The sequence below is a fragment of the Elephas maximus genome, chromosome 8, assembly GCF_024166365.1.
Source record: "Elephas maximus indicus isolate mEleMax1 chromosome 8, mEleMax1 primary haplotype, whole genome shotgun sequence".
NCBI classification, from domain to species: Eukaryota; Metazoa; Chordata; class Mammalia; order Proboscidea; family Elephantidae; genus Elephas; species Elephas maximus.
In genome coordinates, this window is record NC_064826.1 from 12,292,977 (window position 1) to 12,308,460 (window position 15,484).

Here is a 15,484-nt window from a genome sequence, read left to right on the forward strand (position 1 = left end):
GGAAATGCTATGGGGTAGTTTTACCGTGTCCTAAAAAAAAAATTTTTTTTTTTTAGGGGGTAGCTATTTTTTTTTTTTTTAATGAGTCAGAATTGACTTGATAGCAGTGGGTTTGGTTTTGTTTTTTTAACATGATGTATAGTCCTTTTTTTTTTTTTCCCCTTGCCAGATTGGGGAAAAAAAAAAAAAAAAAAACTGAAGCCAGTTGCTGTTGAGTTGACCCTGACTTTTAGTTTTATAGCAAAATTTGTCTGAGTTAGTACAAATGACACAAACTTAGACATATTTTGCTACAAAATATGATACAACCTTGCTTGCTGAAAGTGAAGAGGACTTGAAGCACTTACTGATGAAGATCAAAGACCACAGCCTTCAGTATGGATTGCACCTCACCATAAAGAAAACAAAAATCCTCACAACTGGACCAATGAGCAACATCATGATAAACGGAGAAAAGACTGAAGTTGTCAAGGATTTCATTTTACTTGGACCCACAATCAACACTCATGGAAGCAGAAGTCAAGAAATCAAAAGACGCATTGCATTGGGCAAAGCTGCTGCAAAAGACATCTTTACATTGTCGAATAGCAAAGATGTCACCTTGAAGACGAAGGTACGCCTGACCCAAGCAAATGGTGTTTTCAGTCGCCTCATATGAGTGTGAAAGCTGAACGATGAACAAGGAAGACTGAAGAAGAATTGACGCCTTTGAATTGTGGTGTTGGTGAAGGGCAGTGAATATACCATGGACTGCCAAAAGAACAAAGAAATCTGTCTTGGAAGAAATACAACCAGAATGCTCCTTAGAAGCATGGATGGTGAGACTATGTCTCACACACTTTGGACATGATGTCAGGAGGGATCAGTCTCTGGAGAAGGACATCATGCTTGATAAAGTGGAGGGTCAGTAAAAAAGAGGAAGACCCTCAACGAGATGGATTGACACAGCATCTGCAACAGTGGGCTCAAGCATAGCAGCGATTATGAGGATGGCGCAGGACCGGGCAGTGTTTCGTTCTGTTGTTCACGGGGTCACCTTGATGGCATCTCCACAACGTGGCTAAGTTGACACAAAAACAAAGTGTAGTTGGTTCATCCAACAGAAGGACATTTTCCTCAGACAATGACTTAAAGGTAAAAAGTACTATCACTGAATATGACTTCACCGAAAATCTGTCAAGATTTATGGTTAGTAACATCAAACCATTATAACTAGTCATATTTTTTTCCAAAAATTATCTAAGAAACAAGAGCAAAGAAACCTTGGTTGATAAATATTGTCAACGTTGAAATTATAATTTGAATTGGTAAGGTTATTAATTGTGGGTCAGTCAGAGATGGACATTAATTTCCATGGATAAGCATTATCATATTTGTAGCTGGCAGCATTATTAAAACACGTTCTTAGATAAGGACTTTCCCTGGTATTCTGGAACAAACGTGAAAACCCAACAGTGTGGATGTAGTTTTAACCTTATTGAATATAACACCAATAAATCAATATAAAACATTTTTTTTCCTAGAATGAGAATGGTCAGAAAAATATGAAATATAAATATCATGGTTAAAAATAGTTAACTTGTGAATGAAATGTAAATCAGTAGCCCTTGTTATCGATGTCTGTCTTGACTAAAGGTCTGGGGTTAAGCAGTCTACTCCCATGAAGTTATCTGCTTCTGGAAGGACACGTTCCAGAAATCCTGTGTTCATCTCTTGATACAGTCTGACGAGATTTCAGTGACAATGTTAGCTTAGAACGCTGTGCCCTAATTTTACTCCCTTTAGCTTCAGCAATCAACTGTACCTAGTATGGTCCTTTATTGAGGGTTTTTAATGTAACTTTTGTTTCTTGCTTTTCTCCAGAAGTCTCAATTTATAATCTGTAGAAGGGACTTTCAGATAAGTAAACGGAAAAGGCAGAGGTAACCTTTGGATGATAAGACTTAATGGCTCCATTATTAGACTCTTTTTGGGTGGTACAAATGGCTGATGTGCTCAGCTGCTAACCAAAGTTTGGAGGTTGGAGACTACCTAGAGGAACTTTGGAAGAAAAGCCTCGTGATCTACTTCCCAAAAACCAGCCTGCGGAGCACAGTTCTACTCTTCACACATGGGGTCACCATGAGTTGGGAGTGGTTTGTAACTGGCTAATTACCAACAACGCTGGAGGGGGAACATGGGGCACTCTACTGAGGAGTAAAGAAGTATCTAGTGTAAGGTTTAAGTCAATTATTACCCCGGAGTAAGAGCATATTATGGACAAAATAGGCATTGACAGATTTTCAAAACCTTTCATTTATGACGTTGTTGTTATTCAGCTCAGACTCACAGCGACCCTATGTACAGCAGAATGAAACACCACCTGGCCCTGCACCATCCTCACAATCATCGCTGTGCTTGAGCCCATTGTTGCAGCCACTGTGACAGTCCATCTCACTGAGGGTCTTCCCCTTTTTTGCTGACCCTCTACTTTACCCAGCATGATGTCCTTCTCCAGAGACTGGTGGCTCCTGGTAACATGTCCAAAGTACTTATAGAGTGCTTTCAGTGGCTGATTTTTCAGAAGCAGATTGCCGGACCTTTCTTCTCAGGTGCCTCTGGGTGGGTTCCCACTGCCAACCTTTCAGTTAATAGCCTGGCCCTTGACTGGTGTTGCCACCAGGGACTCCTTAAATTAAACAAGTGCCTATTATCCTCTTGATGGAGCCCTGGTGGCACAGTGGTTAAGAGCTCAAGTGCAAAAGGTCAGCAGTTGAATCCACCAGGCACTCCTTGGAAACCATGGGGTAGTTCTCCTCTGTCCTTTAGGGTCACTATGAGTCAGAATCGACTTGGTGGTAATGGGTTTGGTTCTTTTTGTTTGTTTGTTTGTTTGTTTATTCTCTTGACCCAGTCAACACGTTTTAAGAGACGTTATTATCTGAGTCCTCACTTTTGTCCTTTCTGCGTTAGATCTGTGTAAGTTGGGTATTCCTAAGGTGTGCCCATAATGACAGGTTTTACAAGCATATATGAAAAGGAAGACTGTTGGAGAATTGACATTCTTCAATTTCATTTTGGTCTAAAATCAACTGAGATATAAAACCTTTTTAAAAATCTTATGTTCCCCAAAGTGGCCACGATAATTCCAAATGATCTTTCAGGAAACACTGTCATTTCTCCAGCTTGGCACAGCATTATGGGTAATAATTCTTATACACAGAAGATATCCAGCTTCCCCTAAGGTATGTGTGGACACTGTTTAAAGGTGTTTGTTTCCATGTCGAACACAGAACGGACATGGGAAAGAGATTATCTGCAGCTGGAGGTCAGCCTAACCACTGATGTGGGGACAACAGCAAGCCAAGACTGAAAGCTCAGTTGACAAATTCTGGTCCAGTGTCACCACAGATGCGCACCACGAGCCAGCCACAGAAGGCCACAGCACAGGCACAGACAGACCCAGAGAGAGAGGAGCTCTGTCACCACCACGTCACCACAAGGAGCAGCAGCAGACACCAGGACCCCACCCTTTAGGGGGCTTTTAAACACCTCTTCTCAGGTGCATCTTTTCCCGGATCCAGATAAGAGGAGACTATACAAAAAGACATTGATGCAACCTCCATTTATTCAAGGAGACAAGGACAGTTTGAGGCAGTCAACAGAGAGTTTGCTGAGTTCGTTTACGTATCAGACAGAGAGACATACACATCAGTAGAAAATTGACGGAATAGTCTGTTGAGGGAAAAAGGCAAGATGTATGCTTTTTTTTTTTTTTTAATGCATTAGGAAAGGGCTGGTCATGGTGGCTTTGTTAAGTAAAGCTGGAAGGTTGCACCCTGGACAGGGCAGAGTTAGTCCCTACGTCGGGAGGTAATTGCTTAGAACAAGTACCATTTTTCATTATTGGAACAGAGCTTTTGATTAGCTTCAGCGTGCACCTGGACCACTTAGAGCTCTTAGTTATTTATCAGCTTTAGCTAGGGGAGTGCTCAAATGTCATGGAGAAGAAAAAGAGGCAACACAACTTTAGCTGCTCAGAATAAATCTTGTTTATCAGCTGCAGCTGGCTGGAAGCGGTTGCTTTGAAACACTGCAAGCAGTTTCAAACCTGGTAAAGTCCTCCTTTAAGTGGAAAAGTTTCCTTTTCCATCAGTATCAAGTTGCTGTGGTATTTATACACAATTAGATACATTTGCAAGAGTGCGTAACAGTTTTATTTTAAATTTTGAATTCTATTTTGCTAGAAATTATAAACGTTGCATCTGATTAGACTTACGGTAAACATTCTCCACAGGGAATATGAAATATAAAGGGGTACAAATATTTTTCAGAAATAACAGGGAGTATTTGAGCAAAAATGCTTGAAGTTTACTGTTTTAAGGTAAATGTTAAAACTGAAACTAGAACGGTTGCCATCGAGTCAATTTCAGTTCATAAGACAGAGTAGAAGTGCCCCAGAGGGTTTCCAAGGCTGTAATCTTTACGGAAGCAGAGCGCCACACCTTTCTTCCATGGAGGGCTGGTGGGTTAGAACCACTGACCTTCGGTTAGCAACCAGGTGCTTAACCACTGCGCCGCCAGGGCTTCTTAAGTAAATACTAAAAAAAAAAGTTAGTGGAGGTAAATGGGTTCGGTCTTATTTTATAATTCCCTGTGATTTGCCCTTTATAATATTTTATGACCCCCGAGGAGGTTAGTGAGTGTGGGGAGGCTTGTTTTGCTGTTTAAGGTTTTGGAGGCAAGAGCAGTATCAACTCTTGTGTTGGATCAAATTGAATGAAACGAGGAATTAGCTTATGGGCAGGAGATTCCCTCAGCCCAAAACCTGAGTTAAAGAAATCAACAATGAAATGGTTTCAGCCATCAGAAAAGCCGTTTTCCCCCAGTTTCAGTCACCCCTCTCAGACTCAGTGCCATTTGGTGCCCCGCCCCCACCCCCCCCCCATTACGGAAGAAATAGAGGCAACGTCGCTTTAGCTGTTCAGAATAACTTGTTTAACTTTATTCCAGAGGCTCAATTTCATTGAAAAAAACTCAAAGAGCCAAAAAAAAAAAAAAAAAAGGGAAAAACAAAACAAACAAAAAAACTTCCCTGTCCCTCAAGGTTCTTGCTATATTTAAGTCAGCTGGGTCCAAAGCACCCTGACCTCACATCCTGTTTTCCTCTTTGATTGCGCTGAATAAAATAGCCCTTAACAGCCTTTGAAATTTGGTCAGGGCATCTGCTGGTCCCATAATAGCAGGTCTGGGCCAGCATTGAAAGTGGGCAATTAGGAGTCTGGCTCTTGTGACTGAGCTGAGAGCCCAGCCAGAGGCTTCTCCCCATGCCAGGTGGTTGATGGGAACTTGACCTATGAAGGTTCCAAGGTGGTTCTGTTTGTGTCCCTGCATTAGGCAATGGCCCTGAAGCCATGTTCACAGTGACTCTGCAGACTAGAGAACAAAACAAAGCACAGAGCCGATGACCACCAAGCTCACTTCCAAGGGACCACCCATGATTCCCATAGCATGGTGCCCAAAATCCCCATTCTGGCTGATGCTCGCTTCTGGTGTCGGCATCTCTTTTCTTTCTGAAGCTGGAAGGCAAACACTCATCTTCCCACCCTATAGCACTGAGTACAGTATTGCCAAGTCACCTATTTGGGGTCCCTGGGTGGTGCAAATGGTTAACTTGCTCTGCTACTAACAGAAAGGTTGGAGGTTTGAGTCTGCCCAGACGCAGCTCAGAAGAAAGGCCTGGATATCTACACTGAAAAAACCAGCCACTGACAACCCTGTGGAGCACTGTTCTACTCTGACACACGTGGGGTCGCCAGGAACTAGAACTGACTCGACGGCAACTGGTGTTTATGCATTGATGCCTAGGGGGTGGTGCAGGTAACAAGACCTATAGTTTTGGAGAAGAGATCACAGTGAATTGAGGTGATGTTGGAAGACTACCAGAAAACCAAATCTGTTGCCATCGACTTGATTCTGACTAATAGTGGCCTTACAGAACAGAGTAGAACTGCCCCACAGGGTTTCCGGGGAGCAGCTGGTGGATTTGAACTGCTGACCTTTTAGTTGGCAGCCATAGCTCTTAACCACTACACCAGAAGGGTTCAGATATATGAAATGGGGTAGGCATTCCAGGCGGCAGGGTAGGAATGAGTAAACAGCCTGGACAAAGAAATGGAAATACAAAGAATACAGCCGGTTGTGGAATATAATTAGACCCTTCTCACATAACCATGTTTTTTCGACACGTTATTAGGAGGGATCAGTCCTCGGAGAAGGACATCATGCCTGGTAAAGTAGAGGGTCAGCAAAAGAGAGGAAGACCCTCAATGAGATGGATTGACACAGTGGTGGCAATAATGGGCTCTGATCATGAGGATGGCACAGGACCAGGCAGTGTTTCGTTCTGTTGTGCACAGGGTTGCTATGAGTTGGAACCGACTCGATGGCACCTAACAACAACAACACATAGACAGGGATTTGTAATAAGAGAGCAGTGGCGGGGTGGATTACCCAATAAGGAGGTATGCACGAGTTTATTTTTGTTGTTGTTAGGTGCCGTCAAGTCGGTTCCTACTCATAGCGACCCTATGCACAACAGAACGAAACGCTGCCCAATCCTGGGCCATCCTTGCGATCATTGTTATGCTTGAGTTTATTTTGCTTATTTACTAATCTGTAGTGCACAATTTCATGTGGGTTTCACCATACAACTCATGTGAAATTGTGCACTACAGATTAGTAAGTAAGCACGAGTAAGCTGGTGTCTACCTTGCTGACTGGCTAACCTGCCCCTGGGTATGGGAGATGGATGTGCAGGGATTGGCTGGAAGGTTATGGGTGGCCCTGAGTGCAAGTATGAAGAACTTGTCCCGTTGTCTTTAAGAAAGGAGCAGTCGTATCAGCATTCTGAACTGGAGACTGACATTTGAAAAGCAGCATTTTACCTGGTGGCAGTGCCCAGGATAGAATGAAGGACAGAGGGGAGGAGCAGGTATTAACGGAGAGACCAGCTGGGGAAATGGAGCAGAGATCCAGGTGTGGTAGACCACGAGCAGGGTGCAGGCCTGGCTGGACATGGGCTCAGGAGGGAGAGTTGAGCGCAGCAGCCCAGGCTTGTTCAGGGGGTCCCTGGCCAGACGCCAGGCCAGCCTCGGTGCACTGGATGTTCTTTCCCCACACAGCACTCACACATGGTTGCTATAGCTCCAGAGAATTCTATTAGTATTTGTTTTGGTTCAGTCCATCACAAGTGGCTTGAGGGATGACAGGGAACTTTTCAAGAGGCTCCAGCGTGAAGTCAATCCTGCGTATTTGGTGCCATCTTATTTCACATTGAGTAGTTTGTATATCATCTTTGAAAAGACCTGCGTGCATAACCCTTTGCCTGCTGGACTGGGTGTCCTGTCCACAAGCTATTGCTGCCAGGCAGGTGCAGCTGGGGTGATGGGGGCGGTGGCTCGTGGACATCAAGCCTGGTCCACACTGCAGCCCAAGTGTGCCACGCAGCAGTGTTTCCTCTACTGGGAAGATGAAAGTGTTGTTGACAGAGTGGGCAGAGCAAGACTCATTATCTGGCAGGAAGGGAGTGTGCCAGGGGTCCCCAAGGGCATCCTAGGTTCCATGCCTCTCTAGGAGGACTTTTAGGACCCAGCGTATAGTGCTCACAGCTATGATGTATTTCAGTGAAAGGGCATAAAGCAAAATCAGCAAAGGGAAAAGGTGGCTGGGACAAAGGACGACCAGGGGCAAACTCCCCGAAGTCCCCTGCCAGTGGAGTCACAAGGGACATGCTTAATTCCTCCAGAAACTACTTCTGACAGCATGCGTGAACTGTGGCCTGCCAGGGAAGCTCATTAGAGACTCCGTGCACAGGGTTTTCACTGGGGGCTGGTCATCTAGGCACCTTCTGCCTGGCACATAGAAATTTCCAGACTCCCGGAAGGAAAGCAGGTGTTCAGCATGAACCACGTTGTCTGTGCAAACAGTTGAGGCACAGTCAGACACTCTGTTCTGTTCAGGGAATGAGGAAACCCTCCTGAAATCCACGTTCCCAGACAGTGGCCAAGGGCCAAGCTTGCAAGCAGGCCTTTTTGAGGACTGAACGAGGCTGGCTGTTAACCTTTTTCTGCACAGGGAGTGATCGAATTATCATCTCACTTGCTGAGGAATGGGTGTTGACAGAGGCATTTTCAAAATCCAGGAATCCAATGTCAAGAAGAGGTCATGTTTCTGGAAGTTAGAGTTAGGGCTGGGGCAGGAGAGAAGGACCAGTGGGGAATCTCAGAGCCCTAGGCCGAAGCTGGCCTTGTGCCCACAGGCAGGGGATGTGGAGGGGAAGGGGAAATAGTGCAGGAGGAAACACAGCCAGGAGGGAGGTTCAAAAAGGAGCAAACTCTCAAGATACGTAAAACAGTACAGATATCCAGAAATAAAGGAGATTGCAGAAAGGCCATTGGGACCTCTTTTAATAATGTGTAAATAAAGTGAATTTACACATTATTGTTTTCAGCCAGGGCCTTGACTAGCTTTCCTGCGTATTGGCTCTTTCTATTTTTTTTTGGTCACCTCACAAAAGCCGCGTTCGAACACATTTTGTTGCTGCTCTGCCTGGGTTGGGTTGGGTTTAGATTTCACAGGCTGGTAGAGACGGCTGCACTTTGGGAAGGCGAAAACAACTCCCTGAGCAAGGCTCTGTGCTTCTCTCTGGTGATTCTTCAGACCGTCTTTGGTTCTTGCTGAAAAAGTAATTCTGTGTGTTCATTTATGAGGTTTGTGTTTGTCATTCCGTTTGATCTCATTGCTGCTCACTGGTGAAGAACGCAAATGGAAAGCCGCTTGTTCTGAGTGTAGACACCCAAAGGGGTGATGGGTGTGTCTGAATACACTGCTGCCCCCTTGTACATCTCCCTGCACCGGCCTCTAGGTACTGTTTTCTCAACATTTAATTTCTTTCCTTCTGGGTTCTCAGACGCTAAAGTCACACAGAGACTCTGAGATGAATGACCCCTGTTATATAGAGCCAGGGGAACCAATTGTGGCTTTCCTTATACTAAATATAGATCAGAACTACACCTTTTTGTGTCTGGCCTTGGGTACCTGTTACCTGGTACAGGTATCACCAGTGCCTCCTCTCTCGCCCTCTAGGTGAGTCAGGCGTAGGAAACCCTTGCCTGGCAGAGGCGGAGAATGTATACTGCTGGGTGTGGCGTTTGCCATTGCAGCTGCTCGAGTGACGGCTGACAATTCTGACCCCACATTCACTGTGTCGAACTCCAGGAGGGCGAACGCGTACTGTACTTGAGGTGGCTTAAATTCTCTCTCTCTCGTCCTAACACCCCAGGGCTTCCAGCAAAAGTTCTCCTTCCACAGTAAAGAGATCGTGGCTATCAGCTGTTCCTGGTGCAAGCAGGCGGTAAGTTTTGGGATGCCATAAAGCAAGGTGGTGGGCTCACATTTTATGAAAACAGGCTTATGTCATTGCTTGAGTTGTTGTCTGTAAGCAGAAGGCTATCCTGATTTAACATATTACTTCTTTCATTTAGGATCCTTGGAGGAAGAAAGACAAACTAACTGTAGAATCATAGCATGTGAGAGCTAGAAGAAACTAGGAGATAAATTAACCCCTTCAGTTTGCAGACGTTGAGGCCTGGGGTCTGAGATTGGAACTCCTCCCCTGCTCCTAAGCCTGGGACTAAAGTCTAGGGCTTCCCACTCCTAGACAACGACCGCCCGCTGCCCTCACTAGATCCTTGAGAACTCCCCCTATGACAGGGAGCGTCTATGAAGCAACACATGTCCTTAGAGAGCTCTTTGTTACAGGAATTGAGGCATCTTGGTTCTTCTGTTTTTGATGTGGGTGTGTCTTTTTAGGAGCCCTGATGGTGCACTGGTTGTGAACTCAGCTGCTAACCAAAAGGCTGGCAGTTTGAATCTACCAGCTGCTCCTTGGAAACCCTGTGGTGCAGTTCTACTCTGTCCTGTGGGGTCAGTATGAGTCAGAATCAACTCTACGGCAGCGGGTTTTTGGTTATGTGTGCTTATTCACATGTAGATTTTCTTTGCATTGGATCATATGTATTCCTTAGGATCCAGTGGCAATTTCCCCCACTTACTTATCCTTTCTTTTATCTACTCTTTTCCCACTTTTTACCATTTATCCATCTCCTCTGACCCAGCCAGATTTCCTTCTTTGTTTACCCATGAACCTGGTCTTTCTCTTACCAGATGATGTGCACGCTAATCCAGGGGTTGGTAAACTATGACCTGTGGGCCAGATCTGGCCTGCCACCTGTTTTTGTAAATAAAGTTTTATCAGAACATAGCCATGCCCATTCATTTTACGTGTTATCTGTGACCGTTTTTCCATTTATGTATTATCTATGGCTGCTTTCTGGAGCCCTGGTGGTGCAGTGGTTAAGCATTAGACTGCTAAGCAAAAGCCACTCCTTGGAAGCCCGGTGGGACAGTTCTACTGTGCCCTATAGGGTTGCTATGAGTTGGAATCGACTTGACATCAGCGGTTTGGGTTTTTGGTTTTTATGGCTGTTGTCACTCTATAACAGCAGAATTGAGTCATTGCAGTAGAGACTGTCCAGCCCACAAAGCCTAAAATCTTCTTATCTGGCCTTTACACTACAGTTTGCTATCCCTGCTGTCCTGCAGCAGTCTACCTACTCTTTTGAATGAATGTATGAATCGGGGTCTACTGTCCCCGCATTGTGCAGCAGACCTAGAAAGCAAAGGGCTGTGGTGTTTGAGCTAGGTTATGGGTTTGTAGGCAGATACCTGAACCCCCCTCCCAGAAATTCGTCAGATTTAACCATCCTCACGGGGCCGCTGGGCAGGGGCTGACACATTTGGTTGGAACACATGAAACTGCCGTTTCTGGAAGGCAGAGATGTTGCACTTGGCAATCCCATAAGGTTCAGGCTAATCATTTCCCTGACGTAACTTCTTGAGGCCTCCCAGAACAGGCACCTGTTGGCACGAACTGGGACCTTATTGTCAGGAAAGCTCAGTTCGTGCTGTGTCTCTGTCCTGCTGCCGTAGCCCTTGTTCTTGGCATTTACATCTCCTTTCAGTTAGTTGTGACATGAATGATCTTGGTACATAGGTTCAAGAAACTTTTACAAATATAGTCATCCTAAAAAAAAAAAAAAAAAATTTTTTTTTTTTTTTTTAGTCCTTGAATGAAACTCCGTAACACCAGGGTGATATCTTCTTCTGGGGAGGAAAAAGCAGATTCTGTGGCCAGGTGTCCCTAACAATACTCATGCTGTTAGTTTCTTCTTTGATCTGGGGACACCCTAACTTGGGGGGCAGCATCATTGGCAGCTGTGTGCTCAGATGGCTGCAGCAGCTTCTGCCCCATGGAGCTACCACCCTTTCATGAGATGGCTTTCTAGGGTCAATTTGGGAGCTCACTCTCACTTTACAGAAAATGTATATGTTGGCTGTCTTTTCATTAACCTATAGTCTACTTGAAACACAGCAAAGACTGAATTTTCGCTGAACTGCATAGCCTGGCTTTGGTTAGTTCCACATATCTTAGATTTTCCCACCTTGTAGAAGGTGATTTTACAAGAACTGTAAATGCAAAACAATTAAGACAAAGTGGGGATATATTTTAGTAGTGCAGGTAATCCTTTCCAGGCTATCTGGTGTACAACAAACACACAAGTGGCCCTCTATAGCTCAGCAGAAAAAACACTAGCTGGAAGCTGAGTTTCCTGGGTTTAGATCCTCATTCTACCACATAAGGGCTGTGCAATCTTGGACATAGTACTCAGGCTGTAGATTGCAGATGACTGTGGTATACGTGGAAAGAGCTGAAAAAAGACAGCCTCTAAGATCCTCACTGTTTTAGAAATGCAGTGGCTGTGCATTTGCAGGTTTATTTGAGTTGCTAAAAAAAAAATTAAATTTTTAAAGAAGGTATTCAAGTAACATTTCTCTAGTATATTTAATTGTTCACAGATCACAAATAATTATTTAATTAACTAGCATTTTATACTTATTTAATTAAATAATGAAGTTATTAGCCAGTGGGTTGCAACAGAACTTTCAGACATGCAGGATGAAGACAAAATTGCTCTGATCTGACAGGATAGTTAGGGTGACTCTACTAGCCAGTTCTCCTGAGACAGGCCTAATTTATGCCTGTTGTTCCAGCATAATTATTATCGGTACTACCTTTCACTCTTAAAATTGTCCCCGTAAAGGTGAGAAATTATACGGCCACCTTAAGTATAATGCAAGTAGAAGTTGCTACTAAGTTTTAAAAAATCACTGTGATTGAAAATTTAAGGTACGTCATTATCATATAAAGTGGATTTTATGTTCATTAGAAAATAAATGATACATGCGTCATCATCATTTTACAGCCACACAAAAGGTGATCAAAATCAGGATTGGCCCAAGGCCACTTGGCAGCTCACTTGGGATCAGCTTAAGCCCCTAATACTGAGGTGTTGTTATGATCATTAGCCTATCTTTACTTACTTTTTTTTTTTTAAATAATTTTTATTGAGCTTTAAGTGAACGTTTACAAATCAAGTCAGTCTGTCACGTATAAGCTTATATACACCTTACTCCATACTCCCACTTACTCTCCCCCTAATGAGTCAGCCCTTCCAGTCTCTCCTTTCTTGACAATTTGCCAGTTTCTAACCCTCTCTACCCTCCTATCTCCTCTCCAGACAGGAGATGCCAACAGTCTCAAGTGTCCACCTGATACAAGTAGCTCACTCTTCATCAGCATCTCTCTCCAACCCATTGTCCAGTCCCTTCCATGTCTGATGTCTTTACTTACTTTTAAAAACAAAAAACATTTTAGACTAGCCAAGGGCTAGAGTGGCACTGTATTTTTTTTAGCAGGGGAAGTTTGAATTCATAGTCAACGGCAAACCAAGCAGAACCAATCCCCTTGTTCTTCGTTCTCCTTGGATAAACCCCTCTCCAGGAGAAATAGCTTGCTTCTTTCCTGGGTCCCTGAGCTGGAAGGACTGCCTGGGAAATAATTATGGATAGAAAAAGAAGAGGCAGAGGGGATGTGGCCTCTCTGTTTATCTTCATTTCCTTCCCAGTGCTATCTGAAATCATTCCTGTCTGTGACCAGGCCAGTCCAGTGAAATGGAAGTTTCAGGTAAAGGTGAGAGTTAATAGAACCCACCAAGACTTCGACATATCTATGTGCATTTTCCATTAAGAGGTTAGAAAGTCTCAGCAGGCTTCACCTTCTAGATTGACCTCTTGTTATTAATTATTGTAAGTCTGTAAAGTAGAATACATTTGAAATCGGATCTTTAAGCTTCCAGGGCTGGATAGGCAGTGATGAGAGGCACGGGTCCTCAGTGTGTCTGTGTGTTCTCGGGCTGCATGTGTTCATGTGTGTACGTATGTGTTTGTGTGTGTATATGTGCATGTGTATGTGTGCACATGTGTATGTGTGTGCACATGTGCACACATGTATGTGTTCATGTGCGTATAAGTACGTGTATGTGCGTGGGTGGGTATGTTCGTGTGTGTGTGTGTGTACATGTGTAGGTATGTTTGTGTGCATGAGTGTAGGTGTGTGTGTGCGTGTGTGGGTGTGTACATGTGTAGCTATGTGTGCATGTGTGTGTGCTTGTGTGGGTATGTTTGTGTGCATGAATGTGGTGTGTGTGTGTGTGCACGTGTGGGTATGTTCATGTCTGTGTAAGTTTTCATGTGTATGTGTTTATGTGTGTATGTGCACATGTGTATGTGTGCACATGCATGTCTGTGTGTGTGCTTGTCTCTTCTCACTGCAGCATTGCCCTTTGCCTGGAATTGTTTACTGGCCTCTTTTCTCTTCAGTTTCACAATAAGGTGACCTGCTTCATGCTGCACCACATCGAGGAACCCTGCTCCCTGGGGGCTCATGCAGCTGTTATTGTCCCGCCCACCTGGATCATTAAGGTGAAGAAACCTCAGGTAACTGCCGGGACCCTGGCGCCGCTAGGCAAGTGCTGTTGCTTGCTTCCCCTGACTAGTCTCTGGGTCCCCACGCCCACTGCTCCCTCAGCCCCACAGTCCTGCTCTCAGCTTCCAGACCCCCTCCCACTAGCCCATCCCCTCCCCGTGGTGGGATCTCTCATGGAACCAGCCTTCTCACCCTGATGGAACCAGAGTCCAGCACAGGAATGCCGCCCCCCCATTCCTGTGCCTGTCATGGTCTCTTTGGTAAGAACCATCCAGAGCTTCGTTAGGTGCTGGTGGGGGGTGCCCAGACTCTTCTGAGACCTCCTCTCTCTCAGCCTGGACACCCCAGGGAGTCAGGGCAAACTCTGCAGCCTCCCCTGTCTGACTAAGATCACTGCCATTTCCAACTTGGAAGGTAGACTGTGGGTCACGACCTTCCTGAATACACAGAGCCTGCTCAGAGAGCAACACTGTGTTCTTATGGCAAAGTAGAATCGATCCTCTTAACTGCCTCAGTCCTTTCTGTGTTTCCTCCTCATTGTACTTTCCGCCCTAGGAGTCTCTATGGCAGAATTCTGGGAAATCTTGGTTGTTTCTCAACAAGGTCATAGTTTTTGTTAGAAAATGTTTCTACTCTGCACTGTACATCCCAGACCGCGAGCTCCAAATTACAGGACGGCAGATTTTCAATGCTACAGGGAAGGGGATTGTTCCTCCCCTGGGATGCGGGCACCTCAGGAAGTCTTACTGACTGTAATATCTTTGAAAGATATGGAAGTCCTACGTCATATGGTTCCAAAGACACTGTGCAACTTATTCTCATTGCCTCAGTTTTGTTTAACAATTGATGTATCAGGATAGTGTCCTGCTTCCTGTGTTTGATGTAAAGCTTAGACTGGTGGTGAGCAATGTTTAGGAATAGCCTTTCCAAGGAATAATCCAGGGAGACCCTTGGGAGCACCTTTCCACAGGCAAGTATAGTAACAGCACATTCAAAATGGGAGCGTCTAGTCCTGTTATAGTACCTTTTACAAGTGAGCGCCAAGAGGTGTTAAATGGGTTGCCCAAGGTGACATGGCAAGTTAGGTGTAGTACTGTGGTCTGCAATTCAGCTTTACTAATTCCCAGTTCAGTCTTATTTTTAAATCTGTTCAACATTTCTACTTTGCTTTTTTCTGTCTTAAAATTCGGCAATCTCTGTGGAAACCTAGATTGTATCAGGAAGCCTACAGGCACTATCATACAATCATGGCCCTGCTCTGAAACACCTGTCGTTGTCTCAGGGAACGAGTGGGGAGAGCTGCATGGAGGAGGTGGGCTTTATTCTGTGTTATCAAGACGCATAGGATTTGAATCAGTGGAGAGGAGAGGGGGTGCCAGGCACAAGAATGGCCTGAGCAAGGGCGCTGAGTCCCGTCATTCGTGGCCCTGCAAGACCAGTTTGACTGAAGTGGACATTTTAGTTAGAGGGGGTATACGGATAAGCGTAAGGTGCAGCAGGCCTGACTGTGGGGGGATTTTCCGTATATGTGAACTGTATCTTCAAGTAGCAGGCTTC

At 44.8% G+C, this 15,484-nt stretch overlaps 1 protein-coding gene across 1 annotated transcript in view; it reads left to right on the forward strand.

Annotated features, from left to right (window-relative positions):
- Nucleotides 1-15,484, forward strand: part of DGKI (diacylglycerol kinase iota) — a 491,936-nt gene that overhangs the window by 227,885 nt on the left and 248,567 nt on the right. The window contains exons 7-8 of the mRNA XM_049893911.1: nt 9,323-9,394; nt 13,822-13,938. Of these exons, the coding sequence (XP_049749868.1) occupies nt 9,323-9,394; nt 13,822-13,938 (189 nt within the window). The remainder of the gene's footprint in view (nt 1-9,322; nt 9,395-13,821; nt 13,939-15,484) is intronic.